The 19771-nt window shown below is 38.3% G+C and overlaps 1 protein-coding gene across 2 annotated transcripts in view; it reads right to left on the bottom strand.

The window, feature by feature from the left end:
- Positions 1 to 6295: 6295 nt before the first annotated feature.
- LRRC63 (leucine rich repeat containing 63) overlaps positions 6296 to 19771 on the bottom strand; it is a 42978-nt gene continuing 29502 nt past the window's right edge. For both annotated transcript variants that reach the window (XM_059144810.1, XM_059144811.1), the window contains exons 6-10: positions 16765 to 16863; positions 16388 to 16524; positions 12891 to 12974; positions 9847 to 10086; positions 6296 to 7666 (exon numbers count right to left, since the gene is read on the bottom strand). In XM_059144810.1, coding sequence (XP_059000793.1) covers positions 7447 to 7666; positions 9847 to 10086; positions 12891 to 12974; positions 16388 to 16524; positions 16765 to 16863 — 780 coding nt within the window. In that variant the 3' untranslated portion in view covers positions 6296 to 7446. The remainder of the gene's footprint in view (positions 7667 to 9846; positions 10087 to 12890; positions 12975 to 16387; positions 16525 to 16764; positions 16864 to 19771) is intronic.

The following is a 19771-nucleotide window of genomic DNA, read 5'->3' as shown; positions in this document are numbered from 1 at the left end:
CCAAAGTATTGGTGGTTGGTGGCTAAACAAGGTAGAAATTGGGTTCTTTTCATGTATAAGGTGGGCACACGAGTCTGATGCTGTGGGTTATGGTGTCACGAAGGACCGAGGCTCCTACTTTCTATTTTCAAGGTCACCTCGTGGCCCAAAATGGCTACTGGAACTCCAGCCATCCTCTCTGCATTCTAGGCTGGAGGAAAGGGGAGAGATCAAAGGGCAAAAGGGATCTTCTCTCAAATCCACCTGTTCCCTTTAACTGGCCTTCCTGGTATCCTGCCATTGTTTTCACTGGCATTTCATCACCGTAAGTTAGTGGCTGGATCTAGCTTCAAGAGAACCTGGGAAACATAGTATTTTTATATTGTAAGGCAGTCGTGCCTAATTAAAAAGCAGGATTTTATTCCAAAGGAGGAAAAAGAAAAAGGAAATGTGCTGGGTAATCCATCTTCCATGCCACACAGGTAATACTAAAAACACGATGGCTTTAAAATCCCTCCTTTCCTTCAGTATGTGAAAGTGCTCAGCAAATTATAAAATATTTAGGCAATGTAATCTGCTTTACAGTGAATTGTATGTAAGAGTCTGAAGTAATGGCAAGACAGTCCACTATTTGCTGAGAGATTAAGTAAGCAAATTAGGAGTATTCAAATCTTAGTGTCTTTTTCTCCTAAAGTCATCTGAGAAAATACTGACCTGCCACTTACTCTAAAACAAACAAAACAACAACAGAAAACTGTCTTAGAAAAAAAAATTCACAAATCAATTCAAAAGTGTGTATATGTCTGTTTTTATAAAATAGGTATATTTATGAGGGGCAGAATATTAAATCATATTTAGAGCTCTTTATTTTTAAAGATTTCCTTTATTTATCTGAGAGACAGTGAGAGCACAAAAAGATTTATTTTATGAAACGAAGAATCCTTTTATAGAGAGAATAATCACCCTTGCTTTTTTGGACAGATCTAGATTTTTAAAAAGTGACATTGACATAAAATAACCTCAACTTCACTTTAGTGTCTGGAAGAGAACAGAATATGAATTAAAACCAATATGCAGTTTTAAAATATCATATCAGTTCTATAAAACTGGTTTTTTTTTTCTATGACACAGTTATAGGCTTGGTGAATTAAATGAAGTTGAGATTTTTTTCAAAACTTCTTCTTCCCCCGAAATGGAGATCAAGGGAATCATTCCAGAGGTGCCCCTTCTCCTTCATGCATCCTTTCTGCCCATTTTACCTTCTAAATATTTCTGGAAAATTTTCCTCCCTACCTCTACGGTCCTGCCTGGTTGGAAACCCCAGCATCTTCTCTGAATTTTCCAATCTATTTAAAATACACATTTGATCATGTTATTCTTCTGTTAAAATCTTCAATGACTGACTCTTCAGCAGTTAATAACACTTCTTAGTGCATCACGTGAGAGCCTCATGACTCATCCAATTTATTTCTCTAGCCTTAAGCCTCATCTCCCAAAATTCGCTGCTGTAAACTTGACAACATTAACCCTGCTCACTTGGCTTGACAAATATGCCCTCACAAAAGCTTCCTTAATCTCTGTGAGTGACTCTGTGATGCTTCACTGCATTCCCACCATGCTCACATCTCTATCATAGAACATTCCACATGATACTAGATCCAAAGAACCTATATTTCATGGTTCCTGGCATCTAGTAGGTGCTCAGTAAATCACTGGTGAATTGAACTCAACTAAAAAAAAAAATCTCCAGGGAACACTAGTTTCTAAGTTTTACTCAAATAATGCTGATGTGATTATTATTTTTCTTTCTTCCACTACAAAACAAAGCATCTTCAGGTCTCCCCAGAGGTATGCAGCAGAAGGGCCCTTGGGCCTCTCATGTGTATGTCCTCCAACTGCCATTTTCTGATCAAACATACAGCATTTCTTATGGGTGAAAAACAGGAATTCCTGATGTGTCAGAAAAGAGTGGCTAGATCATCAAAATGGGTTGGCATTTGTTGATTTGCGCAGTTATGGATTTCTGAGATTAATTGCATTTGGAACGGTGGCGTTGTTTGCTAGCCAAAGGAATCCTATTTAAAGATTAGAAGTGCTTAACTAAGCACAACTTGGGAAAAATAGAAAAAAAAAAAAAGAATCAATTTTGCCATTAATCTCTACATCCTCCCCCCCACTTAATCACGATGCAAACAACAACAAAAGTCAGAGATCTTCAACTGATATTCAATCCATTGGAAATGTCCTTGTGCTGATAATTTAAAAAGAGAAGAAATTGGAGAAATAGGTGTTTAAAATCTATATAAAAAGACAAACCATAATGCCTTTGAAGGCAGCCATCATGGTATAAAAGAAGGGAGATTTGGGTTGAGGCTGGGAAAATACACATTCTGTCACTAGAGATATGAGCTACCCTTTTCAGAGCCCTGGCTCGGGCCAAGTCCCGCACTAGGTACCTTGTCAGTCAGTCCCATAATGCACCGAGGAGCTTCAGCCACATGATTCCATCTCTGCTTTCCTTGACCTTATTAGAAGTAAGGATCCTGAGTCTGGGAGTTTGGTAGGGACAGAGCATTCCCAGAGAGTGGTGGGCCTATAAAAGGGTCCAGCCATCATTTTGAAACAGGACATTCCTTTGGCTTCCTGAGCAATCAACTCTGGGATCTCAGGCCCTGACCCCAGAACCTGAAGGTGGGGGCCTCCCCCGCCCCGACTCCCCCCAGCAGGAGGACCACTTGGAAAGCTCACTGCAGCTGCACCATCCTAGGCTGGGGAATGCTCTGGGCTGCCTTGGCTGAGGTCAGGTGCTGCCGCATTTCCAGCCCTGGCATCTCTGGCAGACAGTGACACCATCGAATGTCTTCAAATTGTCACTTACGGTGTGTTGTTGGAGGGGCGGTTCCTGGGAAAGAGATTGTTAAGGGTACAGGAGGTATGACGTCGGGTGTATGAAAGTAAAGCATTTCCTCTGTGGGTTAAGGTGCTGCTTAAACAGGGACACCAGTATGTGACCTCTGAGAACCCGGGGCCCAGGACATGGCACATACTTCCACCTCCTTAGGTTCCAAGCAGGAAAGGACAATCCCCAGCACAGGGGGCTGTAGAGACCCTGCTGGCCCACCCCCAACCCCTGCCTTCTGCCCCAGCCAAATAAGCATGCGGATTTCACAGAGAGAACCAAGGACAGAGCAGAGAGCAACCAGAGCTGGCATCCAGTTTTCCTGAGCAAGGTAGAGTACTCCTCAGAGCTACACCGATCAAATCTTTGAGCTTAAAATCTCTACTTTTTAAATAAGTGCATAAACAACAATATTCATGATCACTGCTTCCAAAAAGAGGCCAGCGTTTTGTCATAAACAATGGAGAATATATATATAATATATAGATATACCTAATGTTATATATATATAACATATTATATATATAATATAGAAAAAAATCTCCCAATAGCTGAATTAATATCATCACCATTATTAGTCCATAAATTAAGTCATACAGTGTGTGTTCTATATAATGTGGTTTTCAGTTTCCTTCAGTTGCTAACAAAAATCCAAAGTAGTTTATTTGGTGAAAGGGAGGAAGATAATACAAAGTAATTTTAAAGATTTTAATAAGTATCATATAAAAATGAAGGTATAAGAATAACAAAAATCTATTGAACAGGGGAGCCTGGGTGTCTCAGCTGGTTGAGCGTTTGACTCTCCATTTGGTTCAGGTTGTGATCTGAGGGTCGTGGGATCGAGCCTCACTTTGGGCTCCACACTCAGCTCAGAGTTGGCTTGGGATTCTCTCTCTCCCTCTCCCTCTGCTCCTCCCCTGACTCACTCTTGCTGTCTTTCTCTCAAGTAGATAAATACATCTTTGGGGGAAAAAAAGTACTGAACAAAAATAGCAATGAGTGGGAACTTGAATAAGATATATTAAGATGTAGTTTCAGTTAAAATAATTAAAACAATATGGTGTTGGCATCACATAGATGCCAACATAGATATTCCATCACAAGTTAATGGAATAGAGTAGAAAGTAAAAAAGAAACAGAAATAGGCCTAATTATCTCAAAATTCAGTGTGTCATAAAGGTGGCATTTTGAGTTGGTAGGGTAAAGCTTCAGTAGGAAATGAACAGAAAGGGGAACAACTTCCCAGCATTCTAGAAAGACTTAAATTTGGAACCACACCTCATGTTCCATACTAAAGTAATTTTGAGATGCACCAGTATTAAAATGTAAAATAAGTAAACTACAGATAGATATTTATGTAATTTGGGGAGAAAGACAGACTTGCTAAGCTTAGCAATGAAAGATAACAACATAAGGGAATAGATTGATTTTGACCAACATCCATCTGCCCATTTTCCCTACACCCCAGGCCCTGGTAACCACTATTCTACTCCCTACTTCTGTGACCTTGACCTTTTCAGACCCTGCATATATGAGAGATCAGGCAGTATTTTTCATTCTGTATCTGACTTATTTCACTTAGCATAATGTCCTCCAGGCTTATCCATGATCTTTTTTTTTTTTTTTAAAGATTTTATTTATTTATTTGACAGACAGAGATCACAATTAGGCAGAGAGGCAGGCAGAGAGAGAGAGAGGGAAGCAGGCTCCCTGCTGAGCAGAGAGCCCGATGCGGGACTTGATCCCAGAACCCTGAGATCATGACCTGAGCTGAAAGCAGCGGCTTAACCCACTGAGCCACCCAGGCGCCCTCCATGATTTTTATAAACTAAAATTTAAGGTCTTCATGTCAAAAAACTCCCCACTTTGAATAAGAATAATCCCAAAGTGGTCCTATAACAGCAAGTGCATGTGTGAGCGTGCATCACATAGAAGAGGGCTAGAGAAACTTCCCTCAATTTTCAGTCCCAGAACTCTTTCTTGGAGAGAATCTGACTCATGTGTTTTGGGAAGAGGGAATTCCTCCTTTCCCAGTTCCAGAGATGGGCATGTGACTCAGTCCTGGCCAATCAGAGCATTCCAACCATGAAGATACAACGTTGTGTTCATATATGAACATGTGAACCAAGTTGAGCCAAAGAAAATCATCCCTAATGTGTTTCAGTGTAATGGTTGGGCTTAGATAGTGCACTTTTCTCTAAGGTTCCTGACATTCCAGGAATCATCTGTGGCCATCCTTGCTACCTGGAAATGAGGCAAGCTTAAAAGTGTTGCTCAGAGATAGATGATAGCTAGATAGATAGGCAGAAAAACAGATACTGCCTTCATGACCGTCTGAGTTCCTGAATTGGCTGCGCCTAAAGACACACACACACACAAACGAATACGGTTACATTTCCTTAGAGTGGGTTTCTGTCATTTACAATCACGACTTTCCTGTTGGTCAGTTATATGTATTACAGGTATTTTCCCATGAGTTGCTTGTCTTTTGACCTTATGTATGAGGATCTTGGCTGTCCAGGAATTTAAAAAATTTTTACGTATTGAATCTGTTCATCCTTTCTTTTTGGCTGCATTTCCTGCTTAAAAAGGTCCTTCTCATTCTAATTATTTAAGACCCTATTTATTTATTTGTATTTTCAATTTAAACCTTTGAGGAATCTAGAAATTGTTGTGTATGGTGTGAGGTAGATAATTCCCTCTTTAACAAAAGAGTAATATTGGGCGTCTGGGTGGATAGGTGGTTAAGGGACAGCCTCTTGATTTGGACTTGGGTCATTATCTCAGGGGCCTGAGGTCAAGCCCTGGGTTAGGCTCTGCACTCAGGTGAGAGTCTGCGTGAGATTCTCCTCCGCCCCTCCCCCTGCTCATGCTCTCGCTCTCTCTCTAAAATAAATACATATTTTTAAAAAGGTAATATATAAATGTGCACATATACAATATACATGTCGAGATGGTTATCTCTGGTTTTCATTGAGTGACATTACAAGGAGAACTTTGTTTTCTTCTTAGGTTTAGTTCTGTTTTCAAATGTTTGTGTGATAAGTATGTTTCAGATCACTTAGATTCAAGGTTTACACTAACCACGAGGAAATAATGAGATTGGGCTCTAAGTGTTTTTCGTATTTGTTCAAATGTCTAGGTATATTCATTTTTCTGCAGCATCTCTAAGATATTGTAATTTTCTTTGAAAGCTGTTCTTTCTTCCCTATCTCAATTTATTTCCTATCTCAATATCACATCACCTTGTTATTCAAAGCAAAAATCAACATTTTTAAAATTAAAAAATAATTCTTCCTCCTACAAGCATTTCAGAGACAAAGGTGAGTATGAATAGGCTACATGCCAGTAGGATGTAATCTTATTTTTTATCTTGTTTTAGAAGTATGGATATATTGCATTTTAATACATGTATTTGTTATTATGCTATAAACATCTCCTCTGGATTACTTGCATGATATGGTAGTTACTTCTGTATAAAGAATTTTATTCTTTTGCTGGTGAATATGGTATATACTTCTCAAACAAAGTTTTCATAGTTCTGTTTAAAATCAAACTGAGTCTAAAGGAGGAGAGTACGAGTAACACAATTTATTGAAATCAACAGTCAGAAAAAATTTTGTCTGGTTTATTTTGTCTTTGATTTAAATAGTACTAAACGAAACACATACACACACGCACACACACCTGACATAATGTGTATTTTCTGACATTCTCTAAAGATAAGATATATATAAATTTCAATCATTTTATTTTATCAAGTTTTGTCATTAGCAATGACATTTTGGATTTAGGTGCACTTAAAAAATATACCAAATATGAAACAGTTCTGTGCTACTCTAAAATTTCTTTGTTTGTATATCAAAAGGCTTTTACCTTTCTCTTACCAAACACTAATTCTTAAAGCCTCAAGTTCTACTGCATTCGTATGTTGCTTTGCAATGTAATTTTGTAAGTTTTACTTTATTTTTTTGCCAGCTCTCACTGAAGGCCTGTTGAATGCTGGCAGCAGTCTATGGAATCAGGCTTTGTGAGATGGGGGTCAGGATAACTGAGAGATTGTACCAGTTTTCTAAGAGCCTGGGTAATGAATTCAAACAACTAAATATAGGACTGGAATGAATCTTTTATTCCCTAAAACAATCCACAATTGAGATGGTTGGCACTGGACGGATTTCCACAGAAATTCACAAAGAGAACTTGGGTACATGACTTTGAACTCATCTGAGAAATGAACCCCACTGATGACTTTGAAATGCTATCTTATCTCTTGGAATGGATGCATGAAAGTGACAGTTGTAATGTAAATCCTTTTTTTTTGCAAAGTTTTCCATCATTTCTCATTTGACAGCAAATGTGCTCTAAAAGAAATTTTCTAGATTTCCGCTGAAATCCAAAGACCTTTTACTAATCCTTCTTAAGTAATCATTCTGCAACCACTCCCCAACAGTCACAAACTTTCCTAAGGAGCTGGGATTACAAAGAGGAGCCACAGAAGAAAGAAGCTGTACTCTCAAAGAGATTAATTACTATAGACATAAACTCTAATGGCTTTTAAAGTGGGACTCCTAAATCATCGCCTGACTTATCAACGCAGAATTTAGAGTTATTTTTCCACTAGGAATACTACCTGAAACAAAACTGCATTCCTTTACTTCTCTATAGCAGGAAGAAGAACACACAAGAAACAAAATAGGAAGGTGTGTTGTTCCAAAACCATCATAGGATCGGATGACTCGAAAACCTTCACCGAACATGGGACCTTGACACCATTCACACCTAGATGTGCTGGAAGGGAAGACACATCAAGTCAATATTTAATAAATCTCTACTGAAGAATAGACTATTGTGCTTGATGTTATGTGAGACTCACAGTAGTGCAAAATAGGGCCTTTCTCACTATTGATCTTAGCTTCTAATTGAGGAGCTAAGACATACATAAGTAAAAAGTAAGTGCTAAAGAATAAAGTGGATAAATGTATATAAAACAATCTTGGTTTTTTAAAACAAAAAAGTATAGATGCATAGCAGGAAACACTCTTAAGGAGAGATTCCAAGTAGAAAACAGTAATTATTCTTGGTCAGTGTGATCACAGGAAATTTAAATGCCTTTGTAATCTTTTTCTGTATTTTCCAAACATTCCATAATAATTATGCTTTATTTTATAGTTCAAAATAATGATACTATTTTAAAAAATAAAGGGACTATATCCTAGCTTTGTACAGGATTAGTGTCTGTATATATTTTAAAATGCTGCTGAATCAGTTAAAAAAAAAAAAAAGACATCAACCCCATTAGTCCACTGACATTAGCACATGAACAGACTATTCACAGAAGAAGAAACTGGAATGTCTAGAGAACATTGAGAAGGGGAGCTTCTCAATCTCAGTAATCAGAGAGGACAGATACCATTTCATAATCATCAGATGGGCAAAATGGAAAAGTCTGACAGCATGACATTTGGTGAGGGTGGGAATCTCCAGGGACACGCATACTTTCTTGGTGGTGTAGACATTGGTATAATTTGCCAATTTTAGATTTATAAAAAGTAAAACTTAATATAAAAATGTATACACATTAAAGTCTATGTATAAAATCTCAAAAGTGAATTAACAAAATGTCTTAGACAACTTTTTATTGCAATACATTTGGTTTTGCTTCATAGTAATAGCATCATAATATTCTATAATGTGGATATACCATAATTTATTTTACCACTTTTTAATTGATGCACACTGACGCTGCAGTTATCATCCCTAGTCCTAACTTTGTGTTCACGTGTAACTATTTCTATGAGATGGATTCTGACGATTTACCTTTCTGTTTCAAGGGGTAAGTAGGATACTGTCCAGTTGCCTTCCACAAAGCTTTTGCCAATTTACAATACTACTACTGGTATATAGTGATCTAGATTTGGGGCATCCAACGACAAAGTTTAAGATTAATCTTTTTTTTTTTTTTTTAAGTTTTTGTTCACTTATTTGACAGACAGAGACCACAAGTAGGCAGAGACAGGTGGGGGGGAAACAGGCTCCCTGCTGAGCAGAGAGCCTGATGCAGGGCTCGATCCCAGGACCCTGAGATGGTGACCTGAGCTGAAGGCAGCGGTTTAACCAACTGAGCCACCCAGGCGCCCCTAAGGTCAATCTTTTTAATCTTAATAAAACAGGTAAAATATCTGTTGTTGCCATTGATTTTGCAGTTCCTTGATTACTAGTAAGATTTAACATGCTTCAGGTCCTGGGCCCTTTTCTATTGGTAGATTATTAATCACATTTTCAATTTCTTTGATGATTATTATCTGTTTAGGCTTCCTGCCTTTTATGGAGTCAATAATGGTAATTCATACACTGCTGGGAAATTTACTTAAGCAGACAACAAAGATTTGTTAAATCAATAATATAAGGACTGGTGAGTGTAAAAATAGTTTTATTCCATTGGAAGAAAATACGAGAGAAGCTGAGTGGACTCCTACTGCTTGGGCTTTAGAAACCCTGGTCCTGAAATTTGGCAATGATTCTCGCACTGGCCATTAATCCCTGAGGAGGAGAAAATGCTCTAAATAAGGCTGCTCTCTTCCTGGTCTCTAGGAAATTAGAGTACAAAGGGTTTCCCCACATGGTCTGCCGGGGACCAAAGAACCCTTTTTTGGAAGAAACCACTTCTGTGTCCTTAGTAATTCACAGAAAAGATTAAAATCACACCTTATAGATGTGGCCAGCCACGCCTCAGCAATTTGTAACTCACACTGGAATTAAGCAGTAAACTGAGAGTATTAGGAAACGGGCTGAATTCAGACTCCATTATTACTCTGAAGAGACAGAAGGAGATATTTAAAGAATTCTATGTATGTTCGAGGCTGCGATATGGATGTGTTAATAGTAGAACTGTCATCTGGCCTCTAAGGAACAACATTTTAAATGCTTAAAGGTGTATTTTCATTAAAAGGGTGTCAGAATCTGCTTACCATTTGAGTAGCTTTTGAATTTCCGCTGGGATCACATTATAATATTCACGTAGATTATTTTTTAAAAAGAAAAAAGAAGCGATATGAGTAAGGGATGGTGGGCTATTCAAAGAATTCTCTTTCCAAAACATAGGATGAGTGAATGTATTCTCAAAGAGGATTTTTTTCAGGTTAAGCTTCAAAATTGTGGATGGAAAAGTCGTCAGTTCGTTCCCATCCACATTCAGCTTTTCAAGTGATCTGCAAATAAAGGAAACCAAATTTAAAAGTTTATATGCAATTTATAATAGCAAAATAAAATTTTTTGTCCCAGTGTTCCTGCAAATTGGCATCAAAGGTAGTAGCAATAACGTCCAAGTGTTTAAATATTTTCTTAGAACCGGAGAATTACAAAGCAAATGACACAGTTTGTTATTATGCAGATCACTGCATTTGTGTGAATAGCAGAGTTAAAGCATGTACTTTGGGTCTCTGCAACATATCATTATGGAAAAAGAAAAATTCTAGACAGTATAAAGATAGAATATATTTTCATAGACAAACTGAACATCAGTACATATTTTTTCCTTCAAGTCTAATCAAAACAGTGAAATTACCACTAGCAAAAAATATCATGTGCTATGTTGCAGTTTTGATTTTTCATCACCTGAATCCCCTTGGTTTTTACTGTGCCATTTGTTTCTGATAACAGCGATTCCTTTGTTTGAAGAGAACAAACATTACTGATTTTCTCATTTTATACTACCTGCCTTGATGATGTTTTTTTAGTGTGTTGTTTTTGTTTTGTGTGTGGGGCTTTTTTTTTTTTTTCAGTTACTCATCTTTCTACTTAGTGCTGGAGACAGGCAGAAAAGTATCTGTTTATGAGGGACACATAAAAACAAATCAAAGTCTTGTCCAATTTGTCAAAGATGCTAGGAGTGAAAAGGATGACATGCGGGCTATAGGTCAAAAGTTGCTGGGAACTCTAGGTTCTCATGTGCAGTGTAGTTTCCTCCTCACACAACTTAAATTCTTTGGTAGGATTTGAAACAATGGAGCTAAGAACATGGCCTTTCACCTGTCTTCATCCCACAGCCACAGTTTGAGTACTGCACTTGTCATGTTCTGGAAAAGGGAAACCATACCCCAGGCTTTTCTGTGGTCCTAAAGGAGAGAGCTGGCATGGTCACTCTGCTCCCTCTGGGGAGCCTTAGGGCCAGCAGCAGAGAGCCCAAAGGACAACCAGAATAAGTGTGGTGGACTCTAGGGAGATGCCAGTGGGGGTCCCTAAATACCCCTTTGGGGAGGCTGCCCCTTCCCGAGTTGCTTTTTCTCAGAGGCTTCAGCAGTCTGGGTTCATCCTTCTTCTGGATGAGTTCTGAGGAGTTTGATAGACTCAGCAGTCTCTAAAGCTGCAAAAGCTCCACCAGAGACAGCCTTAGCAGCTGAGCATCTGAGCATCGCAGGGAGCAGAGAAACGTCTTCCCGTTACGTCGCTGACGCTCTCTGAATGGTGCTCTTGTGACCGCCTTTGGTCCTGAGCAGACCGCAGAACAGCCAGAAGAGAAAAACTGACAAACACACAGAGCGGTGCTCTTGAGGCAATCGTGCTCTGGGAGGCAGAGAAGTTGGGGTGGAAGCAGGAGAATACTTAAAAAAATTCATACACACACACACACACACACACACACCCAAGGCAAATAGGAAAAGAAAAAACTAAATAAACAGTAAAAGCAAGGTAAACTGGAAGAAAAAAACTGAATATATCGGCCATAACAAAGGTGAAGAGGTTGAATTCCCCTATTAAAATATAAAGATTGTCACATGGGAAATTAAATAATTTGTACAAATATTAGAAAAGCAGATAAAATCATCTCACTTTACTGTAGATAAGACTATGCTCCTGGAAAACCAAACGAAATCTAGTCAAACTGAGTCAGAATGAAGATAATTTGGGTTATATAGCTTAATTTTAAATTCATGTAAGGAAGGACATAGCTTTCCTCTATTCTGTACAGGCAATAGTCAGCTAGAAATGAAAATTATAGAAAATGTTACATTCATAATAACAACACAATTATAGAATACTTAGAGAAGTTTAGTAATAAAGATAAAGGACTTAATGTGAAGCGAGTCATAAATATTTTAAAAGATTTTATTTATTTATTTTAGAGAGAGTGGGGGGGCGGGGGTAGAAGGGGCAGAGAAGGAGGGAGAGAGAGAGGGAAGGAATCTCAAGAAGACTCTGTGCAGAGCCTGATTTGGGTCTGGATGTGGGGCTCGATCTCACAACCCTGAAATTATGACTTGAGCTGAAAACAAGAGTCAACCCCTAGGCACCCAAGTCATAAATTCCTATGAAGAACATCAAACAAAATCTGAACAAATGAAAAAATATGCTCTGTTTTAGGATGAAAATATTTATTAACATCAGAAATGTAAATTCTTCAAAACCTATATGTAAACTCAAGACAATTATAATTGAAATCTCAATTTTGTGTTTATTTTTTTGGAGGAAGAGGGGCTTGGAAGTATATTAAATGCTCTTAAAACTCATGATCTAAGGAGAATAGTTAAAAGGCTATTATTGAAAAACAATCTCCCTCCTAATTATTAAAAATTATTCTAAAGTCATAATCAAAAGAATATAATCCAAAGAGTACTGATCTGTAAGGACATAGATGAACTTCAGATGTGAGATTTTAAAAGTCAATGTGAGAAAGAATCAGGGCTTGGTATTAGGCTTACACTGTTATATGTATTTCCTTATCCTGAAGAAATAAAACCGATAAGAACTACAGGTGTACATCCAGAAAAATGGACAAAATGAAGCATGTCATTCTATTAAGAAGCCATCAGTACAACTTTTAAATAATTACTGAAAATGTTATGTCTTAAAAATGCCAGTTATTCAAGTTACTTTTTCATAAATGTGACGTTTCATATATTACATTTTGTGGCTATTAAATGTATGAACGAACTCAGTTTTCTCCAACACAGTCATTACCAAATATGTCCTGACAGGGCATATAGCTTTGTGTACTTAACAAGTTTCAGATTACCTGAGTTTCTGGATTTCATTAGGAATGGAAGCAATACTATTGTAGGAAATATCAAGTTCCTCAAGATGGGACAAAAGAAATAACCTTAGACAGAAAAAGAAAATGGAATTAAAAATGATTACCTGCTTGTCATTACTAGGCATGAATAAAGAATTAAATACTTGAGCAAAGAGGTAGAAATACGGAGAAACTACATTTTCCTACAATCTTGAAATTTATGGACTTCTTTTCATTATAGGTGGCTTAATGACAATCGAAGTTCCTAAAATGATTCTTCTATCCTTTAAGACAGCTTTGAAATGTTTGGAGCAGCTAAAGCCCCATACAGAAAAAGCCGCCTGAGAAATTTCTAAAACATTTAGAGAGGGTCTTTTCTTGGTTGCTGTATTTGTTTCCTAGGGCTGATGTAACCAATGACCACAAGCCAGGTGGCTTAGAGCCACGGACACTTATTCCCTCCCAGTTCTGGAGGCTGGAAGTCCAAAATCAAGGTGTTAGTGGTGTTAGTGGAGTCAGTTCTTTCTGGAGTCTGTCAGGGCCCTCCAGGGGGACTCTGGGATGAAAAAGACAAGAAACAGAAAAAAAAGGGGGGGGGGGAGCCCAACAACCAAAAAACAAGGCAAGGAGAGAGACACATTCTGGTGATGTCATTACCTCTTTTTTTTTTTTTTTAATATTTTATTTTACAGACAGAGATCACAAGTAGGCAGAGAGGCAGGCAAGAGAGAGGAGGAAGCAGGCTTCCTGCTGAGCAGAGAGCCCGATGCGGGGCTTGATCCCAGGACCCTGGGATCATGACCTGAGCCGAAGGCAGAGGCTTTAACCCACTGAGCCACCCAGGTGCCCCTCATTACCTCTTAAATGAACAAAAAAAATCCCATGTATTTCATGAACAAATGCTATCCTAAAGTTTGGGGGAAAAGAAGAAACCTTTTGGATTTTTTAAGTGATCTGTTGTCTTTATTTTACAAGAAAACTAAATAGACCTTTTCGTGGTCACAAAACTTCAAACATTTAATCTGAGAGCATTAATTATAACTTTCCATAGTATAATCCAGGGCATAACTATAACTGTAGAGGGCCTATCTGTAAGGGGCATAGCTAGGATGAGGACCCAGTTCTTTGTGTCTCCAGAACCTGGGCTTTAGTATCTGCATTTGCATAGTTTATGCCCCAAGCAGCCCAGGGCAAAAATAGTAGCAACAAAAACTTAGGCCTCAGTTGACTTTGTGCTGTCAATCTCCCCATGATATGAATACATAACCCATGTTATTTGATTCAAAATATATATACTGCTTCAGAGGGGCCTGGGTGACTCAGCTGATTGAGTGTCTGCCTCTGGCTCAGGGCATGATCCGAGTGTTCTGGGATCGAGCCCTGTCTCAGGCTTCCTGCTCTACAGGGAGCCTGCTTCTCACCTCCTGCTCCCCCTGCCTGAGCTCTCTCTTTCTGTCAAGTAAATAAATAAAATCTTGAAAAATATACTGCTTTATTTTAGAAACTCTAATATTTTTTAGAAATAGCTTTTTAAAACTTTTTGAGTATAACTAATAGTTAACCAATAGTTCAAACTAATTTGCTTAATCTCTAAATAGTGAGCAATGTTGACCCTATAGCTATGAACAAGTTGTAGTTGCTTTAGGAATTTCTACATTTTGTTTAAATGGCAGTTACAGTCATTAAAGGTCATAATTACAATTTTACAGATTATTAAATATAAATTTTATTTAGATGTACATATTCATATATGCATATATACATATATATGGGTCTCTATATGCATACATATATGTAGCTGTGTGTGTATATGTGTATATACACAGGGTTATGTGTGTGTATATTTACAAATATATATATATACATACACACACACACACTCACAGAAATATAGATACATGTGTACACACAGATTAGTAGACACACATGTATTACTTAGCTCTGTTCCCAGGGTGTCTAGAAGCAATGTTATCCCAGTAGCACTGGGACTTCTAGCACCCAGATCTTGTTGTTTTTTTTTTTTTTAATCAGGCCATGAAAACACATGGAAGAAAGTTCCATGCATATTTCTTTCTTTTTTTTTCTTTTATTTATTTTCAGCATAACAGTATTCATTATTTTTGCACCACACCCAGTGCTTCATGCACTCCATGCCCTCTATAATACCCACCACCTGGTTCCCCCAACCTCCCACCCCCGCCACTTCAAACCCCTCAGATTGTTTTTCAGAGTCCATAGTCTCTCATGGTTCACCTCCCCTTCCAATTTCCCCCAACTCCCTTCTCCTCTCTAACTCCCCTTGTCCTCCATGCTATTTGTTATGCTCCAAAAATAAGTGAAACCATATGAGAATTGACTCTCTCTGCTTGACTTATTTCACTCAGCATAATCTCTTCCAGTCCTGTCCATGTTGATACAAAAGTTGGGTATTCATCCTTTCTGATGGAGGCATAATACTCCATAGTGTATATGGATCTCGGTTTTAAATACCATCTTCCAATAAAAAGGAAGCAGAGTTTGCTTAGAGAAACAGCTGCTTCTAGAATCGAGGCAGGGAAAATATAATTTATATTACTGTTGAAAAAATAGATGATTTAAATAGAAATAAAATACACACAATGCAATATTCTTACTTTTAGTGTTGATTTGTTATATATGTATTATGTGTAATGTGAAATGTGTTTATATACAGGAATGGTGTAAGTTTAACATGCTTTTTTATTCTTTTAAATGACTGAATAGTTTTACAGTTTATTAATGCAGAATTTGTTGGATTGATAAATATAAACAATGCTGAGTGAACAACTTTATAAATGAATTTTGATGCATTTCCTTAATTTCAGTGAGAATCTTTTTTACAAAATGTTCAACTGTATAAGAGTCCCTGTCCCTTTGCCCTTAACCCACATCCAATTTGTTTAACTGAAAGATGTATGTCATTTTGCATTTGGCTAAGGTTTTGGTTTAAGAATTAAATAATCACCAGTCCATAGGTCTGGAAAAATTCCGTCTCTTTTATACCCAAATATCAACATTATTATTAAAGGATGATACATATCGTATTGGCTAATTTCTTGATTTATAGATTAGGAAATTGAGACCAGGAAGGTTAAGTGATTCCCCAGATAAAACAGATCATTATCAATTTTGAAGTTAAAAGTCTAGATTACCTAATTCCATATGCAGTGTCCTTTCCAAATGCACAAAGGCTATCAAGGGATCAGTGCAAGTTTCTCACTCAAGCCTTTTTCTGTAATTGGTGTTCATTTAATCCATACTCAAATAATGGATCTCTAGATGAGCATTCACTAGCCCCTCACTAGCTGCCATCTATGTAGCTGCTATGATTGCTTTTAACACAATGATAAGAAGCAAGTAAGCTAACTGGAAGAGAACGGGAATCATTCAGTTGCTAGCTGCTTTCAAAAGGGAAATTGATCTCTTTCTAAATTATAAGCTTTTTATTTTCTGTGCTCATAATCTCAAGCCATTGACCTTACCCAGGTGGAAGAGTAGTAATCAAATTAAAGGCAATGCTGAAAACTCTAAGGAGCTTAAGTTGCTGAATTTCAGAAGAGATTTCTTTGATAGGATTATTTCTTAGTAATAGTATTTGTAAATTTTTAAGACAAAGTATCTAAAGAACAGAAAAGAGAAACAAACATGAGTAGAATGATCAAGTATCACAGATCTCTACTTGGTACGTTTTATAAACCCTTTGAACTAATGTAGTAGAATCAATGAATGAACATTGATTGGCTCTATCACCTATCTCTTTTTTTGCTCTTTTCCAGGGTATCATAAATGTCTATTTTTTATTATAATTATTATTAATAAGAAATTAGTGCAATGTACACAATGATAAAAATGGACTCACTTCTGTGGGGAAGTAACTGATGTCATTGAAGGATAAGTTAAGATACACCAATTGGGAGGCCAAAATCGTTAAGTCTGGACAATTTGTGATAAAAAAGCCCTAAAAGAAAGTGACAAGTGATAAGAGGTTAATTAACAATCCACAAAATATTTTATACCAAAGTAAAAATAAATGAGTACATAACTGAGTGACAGTGCTTGACACAGTACACTAACAGGGCTATACTCATCTTCCATTCATTTGTTAGTCTGCCATAATAATGCCCTAAATATGGAAAGGATAGAAACCAAATAGAAACTCTGCTAAGTATTCGTGTTTATAATAAGTTTAGTGTTAGATGTGTGACAGGAATTATTTCGATTAATGGCAAACAAACATTTATGGGGTATCCAATGTGTGCTGAAATGTAAGTGAATACATTTTATATTTAATTATCTCTTTTATCTTATTTTTTCTTGTTTCCACCTCTTTTTCTGTTACCATTCTATTAATCTAATGTCTATCTAAGACTTCGTGTTTAAATATGCCAATTCTGATTGAGGAAAACTATGCGCCGCTGTGAACTAAGTGTTTGCGCTGCCCACAAACCTTTATGTTAAAGTCCCAAACCCCAATGTGATGGCATTTAGAGGTGAGGCCTTTGTGAGGTAATTAGGGTGAGATAAGGTCTTAAGGGTGGAGCCCTTATAATGGGATTAGTGCCCATATAAGAAGAAGAAGGGGCCAGAGCTCTCTTTTCCATCAGGTAAGGATATAGGAAGAAAGTAGGTATGAGCAAGAGATCTCTAACTAGGAGACAAATCAGCTGACATCCCTCAATGTTGGACTCCAGGGCTGCCAGAACTGGGAGAAATTAATGATATTTTGTCATAGCAGTCAGAACTGATTAAGACATGTTTGGTGTCCTCAGTATCTTTAACACTCCAGGATAATTGAAACACTTGTTTCTTAAGGGTCATGGGATCAGTAGTGGTCAACTGAATGGACCAAGGGACACCAGTGTTGGATGATCAGACCTCAGCTTATAGAAAAGGGGGACATCATTGCAGGTGCGTTAGACTATGCCACATATCATATGAGAATGAAGGGCTCATGGCTAAAGAAACTTAAAGTTGAGTACTGGTTTCAAGATTGACCTTTTACTGAAGTAGTGTATATAGACAAAAGTGGGTAGTCTTTTTTCCTGTCATAAACACTTTCTCTGCAGAACTGGTGCTGTACTTACAGAGCAGATATGTGTTTATCATAGTCTCTAATCATTTCACTTAGTGTGCTCAGACAACTAGATGTCTTTACGTTTCCTTCTGCCTGGAAATTTCTTCCCTCATGTTATCCCATGAACTATATAGTCTCACCTCATCAGTGACCAGCACAGAGTCAGCTGTCTACTCATATGTCATCTGGCCAGAGAGGCCTTCCTAACCAACCTATGACAGAGAGCAACCTCTCAAACCAGTGCTCCAGCGATGATTCCCTGTCACTTGCCTTATTTTTCTTCATAGTTCTTATAATCATAGGACAGACTATGTACAAATATATGTCTGATCTCACCCCACTAAATTTTAATAAGCTCCATGAAACAGTCATTCTCTTCTGTTTTGCACACTGATACATAGTTAAAATACATAGTTTACCACTGGCACATGGGGGTTCTTAATAAATATTGGCTGAATGAGTGAATATCCAGAACCTTCATGTTGCCTCATGTAATCCCCAGGACCATCACTAGGAGGCTGGCCCACCACAGGTATCCTGGATCTCTCTTTTATCATCCCATCATAAAGCCCATTTGCTGTGGTGCTGTGGTTATCATGCAATGGCTGTGTGGAACTAAGCCTTAGAGGAGTGTGGTCCAAGATGGCGGAGGAGTATGAGACCTAGATTTCATCTGGTGCCAGGAGTTCAGCTAGATAGCTATCAAACCACTCTGAACACCTATGAACTCAAAAGGAGATCAAAGAAAAGAATAGCAACAACCTTAGGAACAGAAAAGTGACCACTTTCTGCAAGGTAGGACATGTGGAGAAGTGAATGGAGGTGATATATGGGAAGAGAGACCGCGGGGGGAGGGGCCAGCTCCAGGCAAGCCATGGAGCAATGGAGCACAAAATCGGAACTTTTAGAAGTCTGCTCCACTGAGGGACATTGCTCCAGAGACTAAGCAGGGAGTGGAACCCTCATGGGGACAGTGTGGTCTCAGGACCCTCGGGGTTGCAGAGCTCCCAGATATGGGGTGGAGAAGCTGGCCACAGAGATAGAGCCGAGGAGTGGGCTTTCCGCTCAGGGTTACCTTAACCCATGATCTGAGGCACAGTTGGGCCACTGCTCTTAGAGGAGGAGTTCAACAAGTGAAAGAACTGGGGAAACTCCCTTTCTTACCCCCAGGAGGAATGGCTTCAGAGCGCACTGCAGGAATCGGCTAGGTTTGGAGCCTCCAAATGGGGCTGTGCGCCTGAGATGGAAACACTCGGTCGCAGGCCCGGTGAGCACAGAGCGTGGCTGGAGACCAGCGGATGGGAGTGACTGACTGCTTTTCTCCGAGGGTGCACTGAGGAGTGGGGCCCAAGCTCTTGGCTCCTCCTGGCGGGAGACTAGACGGCTGCCATTTTCATTCCCCTACTCCAAAGCTCTATGGAAAGTGTTCAGGGAACAAAGCTCCTAAGAGCAAAATCTTTGAGCAGATTGCTTATCCTGGCCTCTGGCAAGGGCGGTGCAATTCTGCCTTGGGCAAAGACATTTGAGAATCACTGCAACAGGCCCCTTCCCCAGAGTTCAGCAAGAACATCCAGCCAAGACCAAGTTTACTGATCAATGAGAACACCTCATCAGTGCTAGGGGAATACAGCACATAGAATTCATGGTTTTTTCCCCATGATGCTTTAGTCTTTCAACTTTAATTTTAAATTCTTCCTTCTTTTTCTTTTTTTGAATTTTTCTTCTTTCCTTTTTCAACCAACTTATCTCATCAATTCTTTTTTTAGAATCTCTTTTAATTTTCACCTTTACT

The sequence above is a fragment of the Mustela lutreola genome, chromosome 13, assembly GCF_030435805.1.
Source record: "Mustela lutreola isolate mMusLut2 chromosome 13, mMusLut2.pri, whole genome shotgun sequence".
NCBI lineage: Eukaryota > Metazoa > Chordata > Mammalia > Carnivora > Mustelidae > Mustela > Mustela lutreola.
Note: the sequence above shows the minus strand (reverse complement) of the source record. Positions and strands in the feature narration are given on the sequence as shown.